The sequence below is a fragment of the Fundulus heteroclitus genome, chromosome 9, assembly GCF_011125445.2.
Source record: "Fundulus heteroclitus isolate FHET01 chromosome 9, MU-UCD_Fhet_4.1, whole genome shotgun sequence".
In the NCBI taxonomy this organism is placed as follows: domain Eukaryota; kingdom Metazoa; phylum Chordata; class Actinopteri; order Cyprinodontiformes; family Fundulidae; genus Fundulus; species Fundulus heteroclitus.
In genome coordinates, this window is record NC_046369.1 from 20,312,194 (window position 1) to 20,334,918 (window position 22,725).

General features: G+C 42.0%; 2 protein-coding genes across 10 annotated transcripts in view; one reads left to right on the forward strand and one right to left on the reverse strand.

Moving 5' to 3' along the window:
* Window positions 1-7,788, reverse strand: part of atcaya (ATCAY kinesin light chain interacting caytaxin a) — a 32,215-nt gene extending 24,427 nt beyond the window's left edge. The window contains exons 1-4 of one of the 2 annotated variants that reach the window (XM_036141206.1): window positions 7,173-7,788; window positions 4,699-4,798; window positions 1,327-1,385; window positions 989-1,237 (exon numbers count right to left, since the gene is read on the reverse strand). In XM_036141206.1, the coding sequence (XP_035997099.1) occupies window positions 989-1,237; window positions 1,327-1,385; window positions 4,699-4,775 (385 nt within the window). In that variant the 5' untranslated portion in view covers window positions 4,776-4,798; window positions 7,173-7,788. Of the gene's footprint in view, window positions 1-988; window positions 1,238-1,326; window positions 1,386-2,768; window positions 3,079-4,698; window positions 4,799-7,172 lie in introns of those variants that run through there. The other variant, XM_036141209.1, reaches the window with a different exon arrangement.
* Window positions 1-22,725, forward strand: part of zfr2 (zinc finger RNA binding protein 2) — a 56,458-nt gene that overhangs the window by 5,302 nt on the left and 28,431 nt on the right. For 5 of the 8 annotated variants that reach the window (XM_036141200.1, XM_036141202.1, XM_036141203.1 and 2 more), the window contains exon 4: window positions 18,577-18,811. In XM_036141200.1, the coding sequence (XP_035997093.1) occupies window positions 18,577-18,811 (235 nt within the window). Of the gene's footprint in view, window positions 1-8,699; window positions 8,812-12,359; window positions 12,607-12,842; window positions 12,970-18,576; window positions 18,812-22,725 lie in introns of those variants that run through there. The other 3 variants (XM_021324231.2, XM_012877858.3, XM_021324233.2) reach the window with 3 other exon arrangements.

A 22,725-nucleotide genomic window follows, 5' to 3' on the forward strand; every position in this document is an offset into this window, starting at 1 on the left:
AACGCTTGGTTAAATATTTTTAAAAACTGCAAAACAAACAGAAAAAGTGACCATGACAAGTTTTATAAGTCATAAACTATATCACACACTTAATTAACTGAAAGGTGTGCCTAGCAGCTTTATATTTGGTGTCATGATCCCTATGGGGTTGATTACTTCTTCTAGTTCCCTGGGGATCCTACAGTGTGTTTTTCTTTGCACCCTTTAGTATTGTTGATTTGAAGATTCTTGTTTCTGTCACTAGTTAGCTTTCTGTTCTCAAAGATGTTAGTAGTTTATTCATGTTTCATTCCTATTTTCTGTCTTTAGTTCGGTTAGGTTATTCTCTTTTCTGGTCATTCTTCATGTTTCCCTGTTAGATTCTGCTCCCCTCCTCCCCCTGCCAGTCCATTGCCCTCACTCTCGTTCAGCCTAGTTACCTTTACTTCTCTCACCTGTTTTAATTTTCTCCACCTGCTGCTTCTCCCATCTCCTCCCCTATACAGTCAGCCAGTTCAGTCTCACTCTTTGTTAGGTCATCTGCTATCCCACCCAGGTTCCAGTCTCAACCTTGCCAAGTTCCTGGTTCCTGTTAGTCTCTTCCAACCTGTGAGCCTTGCGTTCGTCACTTAATAAATCCTTCTTCACTTCAACATTCAAGTCCTGCAATTTGGCCCACAAACCCAAACCCAAAGCCTGACATTTGTTTTAAGTGTTGTCTCTATCTTGGATTTTTCTCTTTCTTAGGGAACCGTTGACTAAGGTGAAGCGTGCCAGAAACATTTAGCAATGCCTTCTAGATAAAGATTTAAAGCCTCTTTTTTGACCATGTCTTAGTTAAACAGAAAACTGTAGAGCCAGGGTTTTTGATTAAGAAGATAGTCATAGATGTAGTTTTAAAGAATTTGGTAGCATCGTAAAGTTCATACAATAGGGAAACCTATTCAGTTGAAAAATTTAGCTTTATTTTCTTTATCACTGACCATGCATATGGTAATTTACTACCTACCTTCCCACTCCAAGTCATTCCCGTTGGTTATGAACTCCAATGAGTCTGTTTCATCTGGTGTATCCATGTCATCCACGTTGATGTCCAGATCATCCGGGGTGTCCAGGAAATCATCTGACAGCAGAGACCCTTCGCTTTGATCCAAGGACAGGTTCATCTCAGGGGCCACCAGTGTGCGCCGTTTGCGGTGAGACGAAGACACGCCACCTCCTCCTCCAGGTGGGCTCACGTGTAAAGAGTTAGGAGGAGCTTTGGCAAAAAATCGAAAGGCAGACTCCCTTTATGACATATTCATGCAGTATCATGTTCAAATTAACCAGTGACAGTTCTGTACTTACAGACTCGACTGTCTGTGAGACCACAGGAGGGGTCCATATCGCCGTACTCTGGTAGAGGTCTGGAGGGGAAACATGCATTATTAAGCTAGGCACACGAGTCTTAAACCAGAGACCTATTATAACATGAACTGTTGGGCTGAGGGTGATGTTTAGTGAACTAATCAAAGTGGTGATCTCGCCTACTCTGTGAAAAGAGTAGTGAGCTGAAGGGAAATTCTCGTCTTTGAGACCAGAAGATTACAGGGCTGTCAGTAAGAGTTTCAGAAAAGACGAGGTGGCGAGGCGAAGAAGATAAGCAGAAGAAGTGAAGATAGAAGATAAATGTCTGACAAAAAAGGTCCACCTTTGTTTCCCTTCCTGCTGTTTATTGCACAAACAGAGAAGCAAATCCAGTCAAAAGCTGCTTGCTTTGGTTGTGCATGCTGATGTATGGAAATCAATAAGCAAAACAATGCAAATGTGCTTATCGTGGCTTGGAAAATTACTTTTTTCACATTTTGTCACAGTAAAGTCACAAACTTTAATGCATGTCATTGGAATTTCTGTATGAGAAATTTAATTAAAGTTGTATATAATGTTATGAATTAGAAGGTAAAGGATGCAGATCTTTCTTCCTTAACAAATAAATGTTGGACAAAATGTACCATGCACTTGTCTTCAGCACCTTTTTTTTCTGATACCTCAAAATGCATCTAGTTTAATCAACTGGATTCAGAAGTCAAAATATGTGTGTAATTTAACCTCAATGGTCTACATCTTTGAATGGAAAGTGTGGCAAAACTACAAAGTTACCGAGATGTGACCGCCTACCAAAACAGATAGACTGGGCATGATACAGAAAAGCAGCAAAGTAACCCATGGTAACTTTGGAGGAGCTGCAGAGATCCAAAGCTCAGGTGGGAATAATCAGTATGTAAGACATCCAGGTCTGTACTGTACAAATCAGAAAATTCTGTAAGAGTTGTGAGAATAAAGTTTAAATCATTTCAAAAACCACATATATTATATACTACATTGTGTTGGTCTAATCCCAAAAAAAAAAAATGCATTAAAGTGCAAGGTCGTCACAGTTTAGTTTTACAAGGGACAGTGCAAACATGTGTTTTGAGCTGGGCTATTCTGCAGATCTCCTTTTAGTGCATCATTATAAAAACCAGCCGGTATGTGCAGTGTGTGACAGCATGTGTTTCCCTAGAGCCCAAAATACTGGCTGCAGCTCAGGGAAGCAGGCATGGGGCTGACTCTAAACTCCCGGAGGACTCCCGCAGTGATTACTGGTGCAACGCCTCCTTGGTCCAAAATAAAGCCCTTTTTACAAAATCAAAGACCCACTGCAGGAGATTTTATTTATTTGAACAAAGGCACGAGCCTCTCTTTTGTTCATCTTCATGGTAGCATCATCGCCAGTCAGTCTATGAACTCAGATAACAAGTGAGGCTTACCTGCAGGGGAGAAAAACGATGCAGCTTTTGTCAGAGCAGATCCGGTTTAGCTTTTTGACCTCACACACCTCGACATTTGGTTTGCTTAGTCATTCCCTTTCCTCTCAGCTTGCGGCAGAAACGTTAAAGCAGAGCATCCCTCCGTGCTATCCAACTGCAGCTTGCTCCTACTGTCTGCGTCTATCTTTAGCCAAAGGCTGCCACCATTTTCCTGGAGTGGTGTTGTTGATCATTCACTGCTGATGCATCACATGACGTGGGCTGAGACCATTTACAGACGAAGCTGCACCTGCTCCCTAGCTTCCTGCCTCCCTATTTGACGAGGAACAAGGAAAGAGGGAGAAAGAGGGCACCCGGGATTGATTTCCACCACAGTGCCCTGCTGCTTCATTTTCTCCCTTTAAGCTCTGCATTCCAGCCTGCATACATCACCTAACAACAGTTTTTCTACCTTCCTATTATTATCTCTTACAGACAATTAACGAAGGATATCTGCTGATGGATCTGGTATTTTTATGTCCTGGGGATTACATTAATCAAATGCCACATTTTTAAAACCTCTTTATAAAGTCACTTATTTCACACAACATGCAAAAGTTTTCATACCAGCATCCCATGATGAAAACTGCATAGTCACACAGAGTGCCCTTGTACAAGTATTCATATTCCTTAAAATTTGTCATATTCTGCCAAGTTGCAACCAACCAATACCAATGTTTCTCATTGGGATTTTATGGGACACGCCAACTTGCAGGTGCGTGTCATTGTAAAGTAGAAGGAGAATGACTTATATCTCATGATTGCCTCATGCTCAGCTCCATCCATCTTCTCATCTACTCTGGCCAGGATCCCTGTCCCTGCTAAAGGAAGCCCTCCCAACAGAATGAGGTGACCACCACCATGGGCAGGTTGTGTTCAAGGGGTTAGTTTTCCACATTTTGCACATAGGCCAAAAAGTTCACTTTCATTCTTCCATCAAGGCCAGATTTGTGGGTTGGATGACCAATTTCTGTCATGTTGACAGTTTGTCCCACCTGATCAGCTCCTCCAGAGTTACCCAGGGGGTCTTGGCAGCTGGATTGGTTCATGCTCTCCTTGCTCAGCGCGTTTTAGCTTAGATGGACAGCTTTGTCTTGGTCACTTTACAATCATGCCATGCTCTTTCCATTTTTGACTGACGGTCAAAACTTCATATATTGTTTTATAACAAACCAATAATACACCATAACTATACACCATAACTTTAATTCTGACCTATCTACCATGTTCATTGGTCTTCATGATGCTGTTTGTTCACTTATGTCCTATAAGACCTTGACAGAACAGCTGTATTCATACTAAGGTTAAGTTACTTTTGGACTCTAGTTTAGAATTAAGTAACTTTGCTTGCACTAGTTTGGTTGCACTAGATTTTATAGGGGTGTCATGGTAAGGTGGGGTAAAAACAAATGCACACCACAGTTTCCAGACTTTATTTGCACACAAAAATATTTTTTCCCACCTCACAGCTGTGTTGCATCGTGTTAGTTTGTCTCATACAATACCGATACAATACACTGAAGTTTGTGTCTTAAACATAAGAAAATGTGAAACCGTCCAACGTGTTTGAATATTATTGCAAGTCACTGATGGCTCATCGGGGAAAGCTGGATATAAATAAAGTGATTTTATTCCCAGAAAAGAGTGTATGTTTGCAAAAATAACAGTGGCCGACATCGATACCATATTATCAAGACATTAAGACTTTATTCACCATAAAAAAAAATATTCCCCCATTATTTGATCAGTGCACTCAACTTGGTGCCGTGTACTGACATGTGTTTGTTGCACGTTTTAAATCTGCCAACGCCAACCTTTCGCGGATATGTCAAATTAATAAGAGTTTTACAAAGGAATACCAAACAGGACAAGGAAAGTAGAAGGATCTGACCTGGGGAAGTCTTCATCCTGCCACTCGTCTTTCACTTCCATGTTCTCCATTCGTAAAGTTGCCTCCGTTGTGCCCATCCCTTGGAGGGAACAGCACGGATCTGGAGGAGTGAAGAAAAACATCTGTTAATCAGCATCATTTGTGCCTTATTGAGATAAAAAGCTACTGCAAAGCCTCACTGAAGACACATCTTGTACTGAACACTCCCCTAAAGGGAGGATTCTGATCAAATAATTGACTCTCTTTCATTACAATTTAAAGGCTCCGACCAATACGAGTCACATGGTTTTCAAACCCCTGCCCACAGGAGCACATGTGAGACGCATGTGACAGACTGGGACATAGCCTGTTTTTGGGCTCAGCGCCCCTCAAAGTCAAACAGTACGGACAAACCTCCTCTTATGAGGCCAGTGTGGAGCACCGTGATCGGGCTTAATCCCCCCTCTTTGCTCCATAAACCTCTTTGCTCCTTCCACGCTCCTACCTTTTGATCTCCATCAACACTGGAGGCTTTATACTACAGAAATAACATTCATTCATACGACCACAAAAGGTTGAAATATGTGACATTCTGATGAATGCTTTAGGAAATACAGAGCCTAATGGTTGACTGCACAATAGGTGGTGGTGGCTGTAACAGGTCTAAAGTCATTAGATGGATATCCAGATACATTAAAGCTACTGTACACAGCAGACTTTTACATTCAATTTCTGATATAATTCACAACTGAGATAAAATCTATCCTCCGAAAAACAAGCCTCTGCTGACAAGTAACTGATGACATCACACAAGGCATCTGAACAGAACTCTATTGTGTGCATTTTGTTGGGTTTTTCTTGTTCCTGTGTTCAAATTGAGTACTTATATTCTGTATAGCTGCAGGTAATGTCTAGCCGTGAATGAGGATGGATTTTGGGAAGATTTGGCAACAAGGAACTGGAAAATATCGGAGCAGACTGGAATGTAATTAGAATGTTTCATACTCTGCATCAAATGTATTTTCTTTTAAAACTGGCTCATCTGCCATAGTTTTACTAATACCAACTGATCGGCTCCATTCTTACGCCTCTCACGAGGTCATCTATCCATCCATCCATTTTCTAACACGTCTATCCCTTGCTGGTGCTTATCTCCAGCTGTCAATGGGCGAGAGGCGGGATACACCCTGGACAGGTAGCCAGTCTGTCGCAGGGCAACACAGAAAGACAAACAGGACAAACAACCATTCACGCACACACTCACACATGGACTGGGAGAACATGCAAATCCCATGCAGAAAGGACCAGGGCAAGGGTTGGACTTGAACCCAGGACCTTCTTGCTGCATGGCAACAGTGCTACCCACTGCTCCACTATCCATCTACCCAATGATAAACAAAGCACATTTACTTTTTTTTCTTCCTTGGCCTTTTTTAAAAATGTATTTTGAGAAATCCTTTAGAGAAAAAATCCCCCACTTGATTTCCCAGTCCTTTCTTTTGCCAGTATAATTCGTTAATAAAAAAAATATATATATATATACATCCCTGGATAGTTTGTTTAATCCTGCACACTAGAAGCCCCTTTGATGACTGCCTGTTCCCCCATACACTAGAGCTAGAAAGTCTAAATCACTTGATATTAAATCCATAATGTCTGAAGGGTTTCTGCTGTTTGGCAGAACCTACTTGGGAACAGAGAACCTAAAGGAAGGGTTGCTGAGACATGAAGTTGGGTAACTATTATTATTATGAGCACGTTCCTGTCAACTGTTCTCTTCGCAAATGTCAATAAAGCAAATTGCAACACGTGCTTCAACCTTACACAGTTAAGGTATGGTGACAAGGGAGGTCAGCATCCCTTTAAATGTGCAAAGAAAAATAACACGCAGACATTAAAAAAACATAAAAAAAAACATTTCCCTAAAATACTCAAACGTCAAGGCTGGACATGGATCTTTAAAATGAATAGGATCAGGGTAGTTTTGGCGCCAATGCTTGTGAGTAAATGTAAACTGGAGAACATCTAACCCACGGAGGTGAGAAACCATTTCCACATATCTCTAATCATAAATGAAGAATGTATCAAAAATGACAGATTGCATCTTGATGGAAATAACATGGCCAGAATATATAATCATAATGACTATTTAAGTCTTTTAAATGCTTTGAAGATGTGCATCTTGTGATAATGAAAAAAATTGTACTTGTAAGGTGATGAAACAAATGTCCATTGATTGCTAGTAGATACTACACTTTTGTCACTTCTTGTATCAAAATCCACCGCAACCATGTTTGGTGTGAATTACCTTTACAATAAAATGGCTCCACCGCCTTTTCAGGTCACCCTAAATCAAACATCCCATGAAAAAATAATTTAATAATTTCACATATTAATGTGGACAACCTAACCTTCATGTTATCAGTACCAGATGCCTGACCAGGGTAATAAGCAAAACACAGAGTAAAGGTGTTAAATAAAGCTGCTTTACTCACGTGAATGGTGAGAGATCCCCTCCAAACCTCTCTCAGGTCTATGTCTGAGTGTCTTCCCCCTCCTCAGTCACAGAAGCAAAGATTTCAGCGGAGAATCTCCCATGTCAACGGAGAAACATGGGTCAGTCTGTCTTTCATTAATCTATATGCACAAACACAGTCCTGCAGTGTCCTCAGTGTCAGCAACTAGCAGGCAGCAGGTGTCTTGAAACAGGGGGTACCTCTGTTCTGGATCACCCCTCCTCTCCTCCGGCTCTGGCCACCTTTGTTGGGAAGAGATTGGGGCGTGCAGAGTGAGCCGACGGCTGGTTTCTCAGCCCTTACATCCACCCCACCAAGACACAAAATTCCTTTAATGGGAATGCATCTGCTCTGGCACCATGGAAGTTCTCTCTTGCTTCCCCTTTTACTCTTCATGTGGGTTCATACACATCCTTACAATTACACCAGCTCCAAATTTTATCTCCGTGTCCAAAATCCTCCACGGCACCAGTTTAATTATCCCTACAGTAGCATGGGGCAATTGCGCTTTGGTCTCTGTGTCCTTTACCCTGCCAGATAATCCTGCAGTTGTTTTCCGTCGTCCTCTACGCTGCTGTTCCCTGGCAACAGCATCTCTCCCGCTCTCTCCACCCAGATCCCCTCCCCTCCCTCCCTGTCTCCTTGCCCCATCTCTATCATACACAGCACACCACAGTTTGTCATACAACATGAAGTATGCAGCACATTACCTCACTTTTAGCCAGCCAATCATCTCACTGCTACAGTTGTCCCGCATTGTGACTTTCCCATGTAGGCCATCCATCACTCCTCCAAAGCCTGTTAAACACTCTGTCTGCATTGAAATACAGGTTTGGAAATCTGTTCTTTGAAATGTAAAAGCAGTAATTGTCTTCCATCTTTTTTGTTAAATGCTGTTTCTTAGTACATCACAGCTCCGATGTAATGATGTTACTGACTGATAATAATAATAACAACAACAGCAATAATAATAACATCTTTAACTATTACTATCTTTTTATAAATTAATGGATTAAATAATTAAACAATTCTAAAATATTGAATACTAAGGAATTAATATTCAAACTATTGATACTTAGATTTACTTATTTGGATATGAAATTAAAATAAACACAAAACACACAAAAATGCTGCTTTCGTAGGACCTATATAATTATTTTAATAAATAGTATTTTATATATATATATATATATATATATATATATATATATACCTTTTTTTCCAGCCGGTTTTTCAGCGATTTTACAACCGGAAGTACACTTCAAAGTACTTCCGTTTTGGCACACTTGCCTGTGGAATTTCATTGGAATGTTCAAAACAGTCAATGAAAATCCACAAACTGATAATGTTTTTGGATCAGTATATTGAATAAATCAGTATTTAGTTCTCCCTAATGTAGATGCTATGTCTAAGTCAGATATATGCCCATTTTAGACCCTTCTTGATGTTCGGCACTGCATGAGTCGGGGAAAGGGGGGGAACTATCTTGAGGTGGAGCTCCACGGCTCCGCTGCTGTTCGTCCCAGTCTGTGGTACTGTACTGTTTTGCGGGGAGCTCGGCTAAAATGGCTGCAAGCAACTATTTCGGGTTCACGCATGGTGCCAGTCCACAGTACAGGTATTTCCCATCATATGAGTTGTTGTCACTGTTGGTGTTCGGTCGAGGTTGCGGTTTTCTGGGGGGGTTGTCGGAGGAGACGGGGTCGCCCGGGGGCTGCCTCGACCCCTCTGGTTCGGTAACGGTTAAGCTAACGTTAGCTAACCGAGTCGGCAGGCCAGCGTTTCACCGACCTGCGGCTTGACATTAGATGAACCCCACATTGCGGACATCCATCCGCCGGGAAGCGGCTTCAGGCCGTCCGGCTTTTCCCTTCATGCCGTAGTGTGACATAACAGGAAAAGTCCGCCATAGCAGGCTGTACGCGGCTCGTTGGCTGCGGCAGGTAACATTTCTGCCGGTGTTTGGGATTATGGAGGCTTGCTGTGCCGAGCTCTCTAAGCCGGTAAAGTTTTTGGCATGTGCAGAACTAGGTGCATGCAAGAAGGGTTGGCAGAACAGGTTAGGGAGACAGCCGGCAGATATGTTTTTTTTTTGTCTCTATAAATCTCTCTTATCCCGACAAGTAATCTAACAACACGAATTATCATTGTTTTGCTGTCAGTACTGTAAATAAGGTTTCCTTTCCCACGTGTTGTTCTGCATTGAATCCCAGCCAACAAATTTGGTAAGCAGGATTATTATTTATAGCTCTGTCTGTCTGTGCATCATTGAAGTTTGCACAACCCTAGACACCGATTTTTTTGTTTTTTGTTTACGTACATGTTAAATTTAAAGTATGTAAGTGTACGCCTGAAACATCAATAACATTGAAGTGTTTTTTTTTTCCCTTTTTAAATTTTAATTTACAGGGTGGTGTCTAATGTAGGCTAGATCTTTGAGGCAAAAACGCTAATTTAAAATTGTGTGCTTTGTTTTATGTTTTATACATTCTTGGGGGAAAAAAGGTCTGATAACCGTATCAAATGTTGTCATATCATATATGTATGATTTTATTTTCTTGGACATTTTCTTTGGAGATTTCTTCTATGATTGTTGGGAACCTTGGCATTCTAGATTTAAAAATGTTTTTGAATTATCATCATTTTTGAATTATCATTCCAAAAAAGTTATTAAACAAAACAACTGAACTTTTTTTTTTCCAAAGTTTGAAGACGTTTCGCTTCTTATCCAGAAAGCTTTCTCAATTCAAAATGTCTGGAGTAGTACTATAAAGCTTGGTACTCCACATTACTCCAGACATTTTGAATTGAGAAAGCTTTCTAAATTGGAAGCGAAACGTCTTCAAACTTTGGAAAAAAGTGCAGTTGTTTTGTTTTTGAACTTTTTTGGAATGATCATGACCTGAATGACTGAGAACCTTCACCAGCACAAATCATCATTGTTCTGTTTTCATAAACGTTATTAAAAACTGGCGTTTCTATACTTGTTTTTGGCCGATTAAGCTTTCAGTCTTTGAGGTTGGAAGGACTCCCATGAATAATCTTCCACTGCCACCACTCTATCAGATTCAGTTTAGGACTCTTGCTGGGCCACCCAGAAACGTTAAATAGTACCTTCAGTAACAAATAACATTTTGGTAAAATTAAAAGATGACTTCAAACTTGAATCTGTCAGGGGTATGAATGTAAATATTCCAAAGTCATCATATGTGGTCTTGTTATCGAAACCATCACAATAGGGATGACATCCAATTGCAATACTACTTTGCTACTGATATGGTTGCGTTTAGCTCACATTTTTTCCATCATCATGATATCCTCAACGCTGTCTGAAAGCTTCAGCATCTTGATTATTAAAATGCATCTAAGCTTTGGGCATGTGGAAACTGCATTTAGATGGCCAAATATTGACATGCAGAGCGATTAAGCTATATTAACCAAATATTGCATCCAATCTCCTTTTTGTGATTGCAATTTTGCGGTGTATACAAAGCTGCATCGTGCAGATTCATACTATGGGGAAACAATTTGAACTTATAGCCTCTTTCGGCTGTAGTAATAAAAGTAAAAATTAAATCCATCCATAAAAGAAACCATCAAAGTTTTTCTGGCTGTAAGATTCTCTCTTCATAAAGCAAATACAACTTTTGCTCTAAGAATAAAACCTACCAAAACTTGACTAAATAGGCTACTTGACAACACGAATAACATTGAACAGTTAAACTGAGCTATTTTTTTACGCCGTAATAACAGTGTTAACTTCTGTTTATAAACTAGGATGCATAATAGTAAAGATAATGGTGACAATTTATGATAAAATTATGTATTTCTTTGTATATTGTATGATATACTTTAGAACAGGAATAAAACATTGACAATATTTTATCAAGGAATAGAAATGACTAACAATTGTAAATGTGTAAAGTATTTTTAATTTGAAACTGTACTGTGAATATGATCAAAAAGCTTGAAGTAAAAAGAGATCCAACGTAAGCTTATATTCTATTTAAAAAATGCCAATTTTTTTAATCCCTAGATAAAATAATCAGAAATGGGAACAAATGGAGGTCATGTACTTTAAATAATAATTTACACTTACACAGTGAAAGAAAGGATAATGCTCTATAAATCATGCCATAATTGTCATGCAAAGTCAACAGTAAACATGTTTTATGTTTATATATTACAAAAGCACCCCTGGAAATAAATTCCCGCACGAGTCTAGATATGCTGATAAAGCTCGACTGTAAAGCGAATGTTAGTGAGCTGTTGCGGCCCAACTGACTGAAAGAAAATATGACACGGACAAGATGGCTGTAAAATATTTCATTTATGATTTAGTGCTTGTCTTTGGAAACATTTTACTCAACTGTTTTGGGTAAAGATTGGTGACCTAAGCCAGCAGGTGAAACAAAAGTGACTTAAAATATTTAAAACCATATTTTATGTGCAGCTCTGCCTGGACATTTTATGATATTGCTAAAGGATTTAATTGTAATAAAGAACACAAACACAGAATTGCAATTAAACTTTTTTAACCATAATAGAATTTTTTTTTTAAGAAAAATAACTTAAGAGACCTGAGTTATGTTATTAAATACTGACAAAGAATAAACTAAAGTGACCAGTAAAATGAGCAAAATAAATATACCAATACCATTTTATCACAAAGAAGGGAGCCCAGTTTAGCTGCTATACCTGCTTTGTTTTGGAAGAAGCTCCGTAAGATTTCTCCGAAGATGACGCGGAGTCGTGCGGGGCTGCACAGCTTACGTGATGAAACAAGTTTGTTGCATTACCAGACTTTGTTTTTATCGGTTCCTTGCAAGTTTTACAAATCACTGGTTTATTTCTTTCAGACTGGTGAACTAGTAAAACCCTGTTTTGGGATCGTTTCCTCCGCTGCTCCTTGCTGCGACATATTCACGTGCTCTGTGTTGTGGTTTGAGAGGGCGGCGCTTTGTGACGGCGTTTCTGGGTCCGCGATTACGATTGGTCGAGAGGAAGTAGCGACTGTAGCATCAACTAATATGATAGGCTGAAAGGAAGGAAGGAAAACTGTCTCTATATCGAAGTTTTATCGACCCTTTTTTTCCTATCGCGAATTATCGTCCAGCCCTAACATATATGTTATATATAGTAATGTTTCTTATCTTCTTCCTTTAGTACCCAGCCTCCCACGGCTTACTCCCATCCCTCTACAGCCAGCTACAGCGTCCAGCAGGCTCCAGCTGTGGCCCACGCAGTGACCGCCTCATACTCCCCGGCTCCTGTCCAGGCAGCCCGGCCCGTGGCCTCGGCTCCTTACCCTGCCTATCAGAGCCACCAGGCACCTCCAGACTACACCTACAGACAGCCCGACCCACCACAGCCCACCACCACCCCGCAGACGTACCAGGTATACCCCGACATGGTCAGTTTCCTTTTGCTTCTATTATCATTTATTTGCAGGTTACATTTTTATTTACCAGCTTACTTCTTTTGTTGCATGTAAGGTGATTTAAAGACATTTTAATACAGTGCATGTGTCTATGGTGCTCTTGCTGTAGCTTTTATACGGAATGTTTAGATTTTTTTTTTTTTGAGTCCCTGAAAATGGACGCTATGGTTACGTTGTTATTGTGATGTTTCTGTTTTTTTTTTAAACAGCAGCAGCAGCAGGATAGCTATAGCTACGTGCGCTCTGCTGCAGTAACGACTTACGACAACAAACAGTATTACCAGACGAGTGTAGCACCAGCTCAGAGGACACCCACGGACAACTACTACCAGACCGGTAAGCAACATTCGTTTTTCTCGTCTTTTGTTATAAACATTGTAATGTTGATCAGAGATCGACCATTATTAATTAAATAAACCGATCTACAGCAACTTTAAGAGCCTCATATCAGAACATTTACTCTCGTCAATCAACTATGCGGTCACATCTGAGCCTTAGCAGGTTTAGCGTCCGCTTCAGTGGACACCAACGGTCATACTGTATTCCCAGCGACATCCCAGTCTTTTCCATCCTGGAATCATATATTTTTGCGTTTTTTTTTTTTTTTTTCTCCACTGGATCTTGGACCTTTCTGTATTGTTTCACCTGGAGATGCTAATAGCTGTTAATAGTCGCTTCCTTGTTAGACTAAGACTTAGACAACTTTATTTGTCATTTTGTATGCACAGAGTGCGTGCAGAACGAAATTTCGTTGCATACAGCTTGTAAATTGCAGTAAAATTAAATTACAGTATACGGTGCAGCAGTGATTTAAAAGTAAACAATTGAAATGTAAACAATTCAGGAGAAGTCACAGTGTACAGGTATGTATTTTTAAAACCATTTGTTTATTTTTATAAATTACTATTACTATTACTATTAGCAGAATTGATTGTGCAAAGGGCTTTTGTGCAAGAATACAGCTTGTAAATTACAGTAGATTTAACCTGTTTTAACTTGTGCTGCGCATGCGCAGTGTCGTACTTCCTCTGTTATAAAAAATAAACACGAAAGGCTTTATTTACTAACAAATTGAGCAAAAACATAGCACAAAGCTCCATAATAGTAGCTAATACGTCAGCAGGACGTGATAATCTTTCCTAAAAACTGCGCATGCAACCAGAGTGAGCGATTGACGCATAAATTAAAAAAAGTCAAATAACGTGGCTATGCACCTTTAAGTCAGACGAATAAGAAAAAACTAAATGCTGAACAACGGCACCTGCTGTGCTAATGCTACAAGCTAACGCCTCGACATTAACGTTTTTAGAGTAAAGCAAAAAGGTCAGTGAAGAGCCTGCATTTGCAACAGTGTATTAGTAAACCTCCCAGACGACATAAGCTTTGTTTAAACATTAGTTTCATGGACACAGACAGATCAAGTACAGGGTTCTGTCGTTCTCAGCTTTCCCGTTGTTCCCAGGTGTGCAGGTTTGCACCATACAACGCTGTTTAACTGCGTTATGAACCTATGCAGGAAAAGGCTAATTAGCTGACAGCCTAGTTGGCTAATAATTAATGAATAGGGCCGCAACGATTAGTCGACATTATGGACAATGTCGCTAATGAAAAATTGTTGATGCCCCGGCGCGTCATTAAAAATGTATAAACATGGCGGCGGTCTCAAAGATTCACATTCAGTGGTACTTTAAATCACATGCAGATCACTAACGGTGCAGCAGAGGGCAGTACAGCGTCAGTTTCTTGCTGAGCAAAGAGCAACCACTGAGCTATATAATACACTGGAGTGCGGATTTTGCAGAAAAACTGAAGTCACTGGCCGCCATCTTGCTACTCCCTACTCTCACAGAATCCCATAGGATTTGGTTGCAACAACAAGCAGTTTTCTGACTGTGAAAATGTTTCATAGGTAATTCTACAGTCAGTGGATGTACTAACACTATCAACTACTAGGAAATTAGGTGCTGAAATATTTTATGTTATTCATATTAAATATATATGTATATATAAGTATGTGTATATGTATACATGTATACATATATGTAAATATATGTTTTTGTATATTGTTATTTATATATTTAGAAATGTTTTATATATATATATATATAAATGAATAAAATGCAAAATATTTCAGCACTGACTTTCTCAGTACTTGATAGTTTTAGAACATAACATAAAAGTATATGGCATTTGACATTTTAAAAGTTTTAAGCTCCCCCTGAACATGAGAAAATCCTCTTTATTCGATGCTGTAGCACATATATTCCCTAGTTACTGAGGGAAAGTAGGGAGTACCAATATGGAGGCTGGTGGCTTCAAAGCGACTTGTTCTAACAGCGGGCGATTAGCACTCCAGTGTATTATATAGCTCAGTGAGAGCAACCCTGTCACATGACCCTCTGGCATGGCTGCAGCTCCATGCAGGATGAAGAAGGCACTAAAGTTTGTAAAGTTTCGTACATTACACTTTCTTTGATACAAAATGAACTTTTAGATTGATTTTAGGCGAGAATGTGGCTGTGTAAAGTCAAATTATCTGCTTGGTTTATCAAGATGTGGCTAAGTTGTGAAATGCCTGTTATGTCCGTTCTCGCTGCCCTTCATCCATCTGTAGCTGAGTGGGTGATTAAGCTCCTCAGTCCTGGAGTAGGAGGCCTCATGGGGCAGACTGTTTTAAATGTACCGCAGCAATTCAATCAGATGATATCTACCGGTTATTATTGGGTTTATTTCAGTGTTTCATTTATCACTAAGATTAATGGTTGAGATTAAAGTGAAGTTACATGATGGGATAGTTTTATTTAACTTCAATGTCTCACTGGAGCGTTGAAGATTATTTGGAAATGAATAATTAAGTTAGCTAATTTTTAATATTCATGCTGGGTATATTGCCTAATTAAAGAAAACAAGCCTGACTGCAAACATGTTAATATACTCCCCCTTTTTTATCTGAGCTATAGTTTAAAATCTTTTTAAACATTAAACAACATTAAACACTTGAAGGTCAAAAGATTGTTTTAAAAACATTTTTATGTTTAAAAAAATTCTACTTTGATAGAAATATAAAACAAAGCTAATAAAGGAGAGCGACAAAAACAGGCAATAAAGAGGGGTTCAAAGGTGTGTAGACCAGAACAGGTGAGTCCAAAATATTTTTACAAACAACTGAAATGATGGAGATCACGCAAAAAATAATTGCTGTTAGTCGACAAATCAAAAAAATAATCGATAGATTAGTCGACTGTAATAATTGCATCCCTAATAGTGATGCAACAAAACAAACCAGCGCACCCCCTCCATTATTCCTCTCTTTGTTGTAACGCTGTTGGAGAATAATGCAGCCTATAATAACAGGTTATGGTAGAGCCAAACTGAAACTGTCAGCTAGAGCAGAAAAAAGTAGGAACCCGAAGCAATGTACCCTCCTGATGTAATTCATCACTAAAGAAAATATGGTGCAAAATTACCAGAAAGGCTGAAATAGGACAGGGATGCTGCTGAATATATTTCAATGGACCAGATCCATGTTTATGCTGTAGAAAATATGTTTTGACACACAATTAATTTTAGTACAGTTTGATCCTATATTTATCCCTCAGTAGTAACATTTAATTGTATCAGAACAGAAAGTTGACAGGTAGTGAGTCATTAAAAATAAGCAATTATGATAAAATAAAAGTGCAAGACCGAATCAAAGGCAAACCCTTCCATAGAGAGTATTATAACTTATACTAATGTTATCTTGTTGACTGTTTTCCAAACAAGTGTAACTTGAATGATATATTTGGGGCTGTATTGTCCCCATCTTAATGGTTTTGCCCTAATAAAGGAAGTTAAAATTAAGTTGGTCTTATTGTGGTTAATTATATTTTTTTCTTTTAGACAGGAATAACCCTGTGCCTTCAAAAAATGTTGCAGAGGAGGTATCAACAATGGTGTCGAGTATCAAGTATTTTTCTTAGTATCGGTATCAAGTTTGAAATCTTTCTCTTGATCTGGTCCCAGTCTGACTCGCCGTTTTCTCAGCCCTCCTATTAGAGCTTCTCTCTCTTTATCCAAACTCAGATTGTTTACAATGTACCTCAGATAAGATGCTGACTATTGATAAGTGCTGCACAAAACCCTACCTTCACTGTATGAACTATTCCTTAAAGGGGACATATCATGCCTTCATTTTCGCATTGAAATCCTTCAGTTTTGGTCTAAATAAAGTGGAACTGCAATGCTTTGGTCTGAACTTGTTGTTATTGTTGCCTCACAGCCCTTCTTTTGCCCCTGTTTTGAGGTTCTTCTCAGAGCAACTCGTTTTGGTGCTGTCTCTTTAAATGCGAATGAGGCACTTCACTCCCCGCTTTACTCCAGGTCACAGAGCGCTCCCCTCCATGTCGTTCGGCAGTGTAATGAATTGTGTGCATTAATACGCCCAACAACCGAACGTTTTGACTTATCCACTTGTAGCTTCAGCATCCTTGAGTTTGTACTACAAAATCATAGCGAAAAAAATAAAAATGCCAGATTCGCCAAAATTGTTTGTTTAGCAGCTCTGCAGCAAATACTGTTACCATTATTGTTAAAAAAAAAACGTGAATAGAGAAAACTGAATGGCTTGTAAGATATGACCTACACAGATTATAAAGACATAACTAATGGAAATGCGGTAAACAAAGGAAGAAACAGTTGACATCACACCCACAAGTGGCCGTGCGCAGCATTGTAAACAATCATGAAGAATAGTTGGAGCGTATATGACAGCTAACAGAAATAAACGAAGGCTTACAGACGTAGAAGACAACGGGATGTTCACCCGTTGCTTGCAGACAGACGTGAAGATGGGGAATACAGCCTGTCTGTAAAGCCCATAGGGATCTTTTTTTTAAATTAAAGGTTCAAAAACATTTTGCTTTACTAAATAAAAGCTGATGGCTTTACATAATGTGGGTTGTTGTTTCAGACTTGATTTACACTGCAAAGGATGGAAACAGAAAAAAGCCTTGTGTTCACCCACAAACTCGCCAAATAAACTCATCCTTGAAAGTATGCCAATAACACGCTGTTACTGTTTTCAGTCACAGAACTGTCACAACACAGCATTTAACAAAGCGGTGCTGCTTGAACCTTCTGCGCCATTTGATGTCAGTACAAGTCAACTTGTTCAGGGAGGGCTTCATTGAAATTCCCCCATTTTGTATGAAACTTTCGTGCTCGGTCTGTGTCAAGTTACAAAAGCTTGAAGGTGCAAGACCTCGCGCCGGGACAGCTCATAGGACCCGTGCAGGGGGGGTCGGGGGGGACCGAGATGGCATGATTACTTTACTTTTGGTGCGCACACTCTCGCGCCCTGTTAAATCCGTTGAGTATGAAGCTAGCTTAAAGTGTGTGATCACCAGTCTTTCAGTCAGGAAACAAAAACCAGACAGTCTTCTCAAAATCTGTCACGACTGAAAGTTGTGACGTGTGTGCCCAGCTTTTGAGTTCAAAGGGTGCAAGACAAACTAATAATTTTTGTCTTTTTATTGACACAAAACTGTTTATGTTTGTGTTATTCCTCTCACTATTAAGGTTGGTCACAAGTTCTTAATGCTTATATCATATCTGATCTGTTACTGTTCAAATATTGACTGAAAATTTTTATGTAACTCCAACACCAGTGTTTTTTATAGAGCAATTTTTACGTTCAGCTCTTCATTGTTTTTTGATCGATTACGTTGACTCTTAGCTGTTGCTGCTCTAAAGATGTCTGAAGGCCTTTTGTCTGATTTTAATATGTCTTAACTCTCTTCCATGGATGTGAAATGCCGTGTTTTCACTCGGTTAACCATGACTAAGTCAGGAACATCTCCCTGATGAAGTACGGATCTTACCAGCAGTTCCTGGAAATGCATCTTCCTAGAGGACTCAGACCTTTTTTCACACTCGCTCGCTCTTCATCTTCTTGTTGTTTCAGTCTCAGTAGGAGTGAAGAGCGCCTACAGCCCAGCTCCCTCCACCGTGTACAACCAGCCTCCTCTGGCCCAGAGGCAGGTGACTGCCCTCAAACCTCTGGTGCCGTCCAGCGCTGTGTCAACCAGCTACAACATCTACCCAGTGTCCACGAGCGTCCAACAGCCTCCAACGCCCATTTCATCATACACGCCGGGCTCCTCCTTTAGCTCCACAGTTTCTGCTACATCCTACTCAGGTGAGATAAAACAACAGATTAAACCTGACAGTTTTTTGTCTGTTTCTTTTCTGAGGATACTTTAAAAGAGCAATAAGTAAGAAATGTTAGGGCTGGGTATCATCTAGGATGAGCCGATTCGATACGATTCTCGATACACAGCTCAGCTTGATTTGATTCCAATATCGATATTTATTACTTTGAATTAATGCTCAGTGATTCAATCACCAAAATCAGCCAAATATTATGTTTATGTTCTATTTATTGATCACAGACATATTAACAGGAAAATAAAGTGCATTTGCTTCAATGCATTTAACGTGTCACAGAAACCAAAAATGTGCCCAAACATCTGATTTTAGGGTCAAAGGAGCTTCTAAAATCCTGTCGGCCGTTCCACAAATTCGTCTCACTCGCTCTCCTTCGCTGTGAACTGTAATGGTTGCGCTGTAATAACGCCCCCTAGGGTCTTCGGTTCTCCACAATCACTATCAAGCTATTTCTGGATAATGTTCACCTAAACTAGTGCACTTTCACATCTCCCACAGGTGCTGGGTCCCAGGTATTAAGTGTTCACTTATATACAGTAATCTTGTAATTTATTTATTTATTTATTTATGTTCTTTCACTTTCTTTTTTCAAATATCACATTACACATGTCAGCTTACATAATAATATATATGATTTAGCAATGGCATCTAGGTGTTATTCGAGTGTATCTGTTGCTTTATGTCTGTTGGTTGTGCTGTTCTTTTTGTGTCTCTTTCCAGGTGATGGAGCAGACAAAGAAGGTTTTATCATTCTCTCCCTTTTATCTCCTCTTTCTTTCACCTCTACTCTTTTTTTTCTTCTTTCACTTTTTGTTCTTCCTTTACCCTCCCATTGTCATGTCCATATAATTTGAAATTCTCCTTGCAGGAATCATAATAAAGCTATTTACAAGCATAAATCAAGTGGAGCACTATGGCGAAAGCCGTTTGCTCCACTTGTAAAAGCAAAATCTGTCGAGCTCTATCTGGCATTGAGATATCAATTCCTATTGCCATATTGCTAGACAGGACACTGGGAAAAAAAAAAAAAAAAAAAAAAAAAAAAAAACGCCCCCTAGAGGTTGGGAGGTATATCGATATTGAAAGCCAGAATATCGATATTAAATCGTTTTTAAAAATATCGATATTAATCTTTATATCGATTTTTATGCACAGCCCTAAGAAATGTACTGTAAAATTAACCAAAATCTGTAATGACTTGTTAGGAATGAACCCGTTAATCAACCAGACTCGGAGCTGCGCTCAAAGAAAAAGGTTTAATAACAGACTTTGGGGAAAAACAAAAACACGATCTGGGGTTAACAGATACTGGACTCCAAAAACAGAAAACAGGTCGGGCAAAAACAGACAGGGCATCAAAAATATAACAGAGACTTGAAAAGCTCTTACCGGTCACTTCAACGTGAGGAATAAACTGAGACGTTCTCGCAGTGTGCAGAGAACTAAGGCAGGAATAAATAAGCGTGCAGACAGGTAAACAGGGAGGGGCTAATTAACGACAGGCAGGTGGAAACAATAATGAAACTGACAGGTTGATAGAACTAAGACCGAGGAAAAACTCTAAGCATAAAATAAGAATAAATACAAGGACCGGATTACTTAAGACACTACAGACTAACCCCTAAAACGAGACAGAAACTACAAAAGAAATAAACCCAAAGGCATGAGAGAAGCAACATAATCAAACCCCGAAACAGAACATTACAGAGCCCCCCCCTCAAGGGCGGATTCTAGACGCTCTCCATGTGTACCAAGGTCCAAAACAGAACAAAATAAATAAGCCCGGGCGGGAGGAGGGGGTTCCAGGACGGAGGGTCAGGGTCTGAAACAGAAAACTACCCACATTGGGAGAGTCCAAACTAACAGTCTCTAAGAATGAATAAGAGTCTGGTGGACGTCCCGGCGAGCAGCCCCGGCGTGACGGGTTCTCCGGCGGGCGGCCCCGGCGTGACGGGTTCTCCGGCGGGCGGCCCCGGCGTGACGGGTTCTCCGGCGGGCGGCCCCGGCGTGACGGGTTCTCCGGCGGGCGGCCCCGGCGTGACGGGTTCTCCGGCGGGCGGCCCCGGCGTGACGGGTTCTCCGGCGGGCGGCCCCGGCGTGACGGGTTCTCCGGCGGGCGGCCAGGAGGCCGTCGGCGGAGCAGGAGCCTCAGAGGCCGTCGGCGGAGCAGGAGCCTCAGAGGCCGTCGGCGGAGCAGGAACCTCAGAGGCCGTCGGCGGAGCAGGAACCTCAGAGGCCGTCGGCGGAGCAGGAACCTCAGAGGCCGTCGGCGGAGCAGGAACCTCAGAGGCCGTCGGCGGAGCAGGAACCTCAGGGCCCATCGCCGCGACCTGGAGAGAGAGAAAATAAAGCCTGGCGCCGGACTACAGGGAACGGAAGGCGCCAAACTAAAGGGTACGGAAGGCGCCAGACTAAAGGGTGAGGAGGGCGCCGGTTCACAGGCTAAAGGCGGCGACGCCGGACTACAGGCTAAAGGCGGCGACGCCGGACTACAGGCTAAAGGCGGCGGCGCCGGACTACAGGCTAAAGGCGGCGGCGCCGGACTACAGGCTAAAGGCGGCGGCGCCGGACTACAGGCTAAAGGCGGCGGCGCCTGGTTAACAGCTACCGGCGGCGGCGCCCTGTTTACGGCTACGAAAGAGGGAGCCTGGCTACAGGCGACCGAAGGGAAAGCCTGGCTACAGGCGACCGAAGGGAAAGCCTGGCTACAGGCGACCGAAGGGAAAGCCTGACTACAGGCGACCGAAGGGGGAGCCTGGCTACAGGCGACCGAAGGGGGAGCCTGGCTACAGGCGACCGAAGGGGGAGCCTGGCTACAGGCGACTAACGAAGGAGCCTGACTACAGGCGACTAAAGAGGGAGCCTGACTACAGGCGACCGAAGGGAAAGCCTGGCTACAGGCGACCGACGAAGGAGCCTGACTACAGGCGACAGACGAAGGAGCCTGACTACAGGCGACAGACGAAGGAGCCTGACTACAGGCGACAGACGAAGGAGCCTGACTACAGGCGACAGACGAAGGAGCCTGACTACAGGCGACAGACGAAGGAGCCTGACTACAGGCGACAGACGAAGGAGCCTGACTACAGGCGACAGACGAAGGAGCCTGACTACAGGCGACAGACGAAGGAGCCTGACTACAGGCGACAGACGAAGGAGCCTGACTACAGGCGACAGACGAAGGAGCCTGACTACAGGCGACGGAGGAAAGAGCCTGGCGACAGGCGACCGACGAAGGAGCCTGGCTACAGGCGACTGGAGGGGAAGCCTGGCTACAGGCGACTGGAGGGGAAGCCTGGCTACAGGCGACTGGAGGGGAAGCCTGGCTACAGGCGACTGGAGGGGAAGCCTGGCTACAGGCGACTGGAGGGGAAGCCTGGCTACAGGCGACTGGAGGGGAAGCCTGGCTACAGGCGACTGGAGGGGAAGCCTGGCTACAGGCGACTGGAGGGGAAGCCTGGCTACAGGCGACTGGAGGGGAAGCCTGGCTACAGGCGACTGGAGGGGAAGCCTGGCTACAGGCGACTGAAAGGGGAGCCTGGCTACAGGCGACTGAAGGGGGAGCCTGGCTACAGGCGACTGAAGGGGAAGCCTGGCTACAGGCGACTGAAGGGGGAGCCTGACTACAGGCGACTGAAGGGGAAGCCTGGCTACAGGCGACTGAAGGGGGAGCCTGACTACAGGCGACTGAAAGGGGAGCCTGGCTACAGGCGACTGAAGGGGGAGCCTGGCTACAGGCAGCTAACGTGGGGGCCTGGCTACAGGCTGCTAAAGTGGGGGCCTGGCTACAGGCTGCTAAAGTGGGAGCCTGGCTACAGGCTGCTGAAGTGGGGGCCTGGCTACAGGCTGCTGAGGTGTGAGCCTGGCTACAGGCTGCTGAGGTGT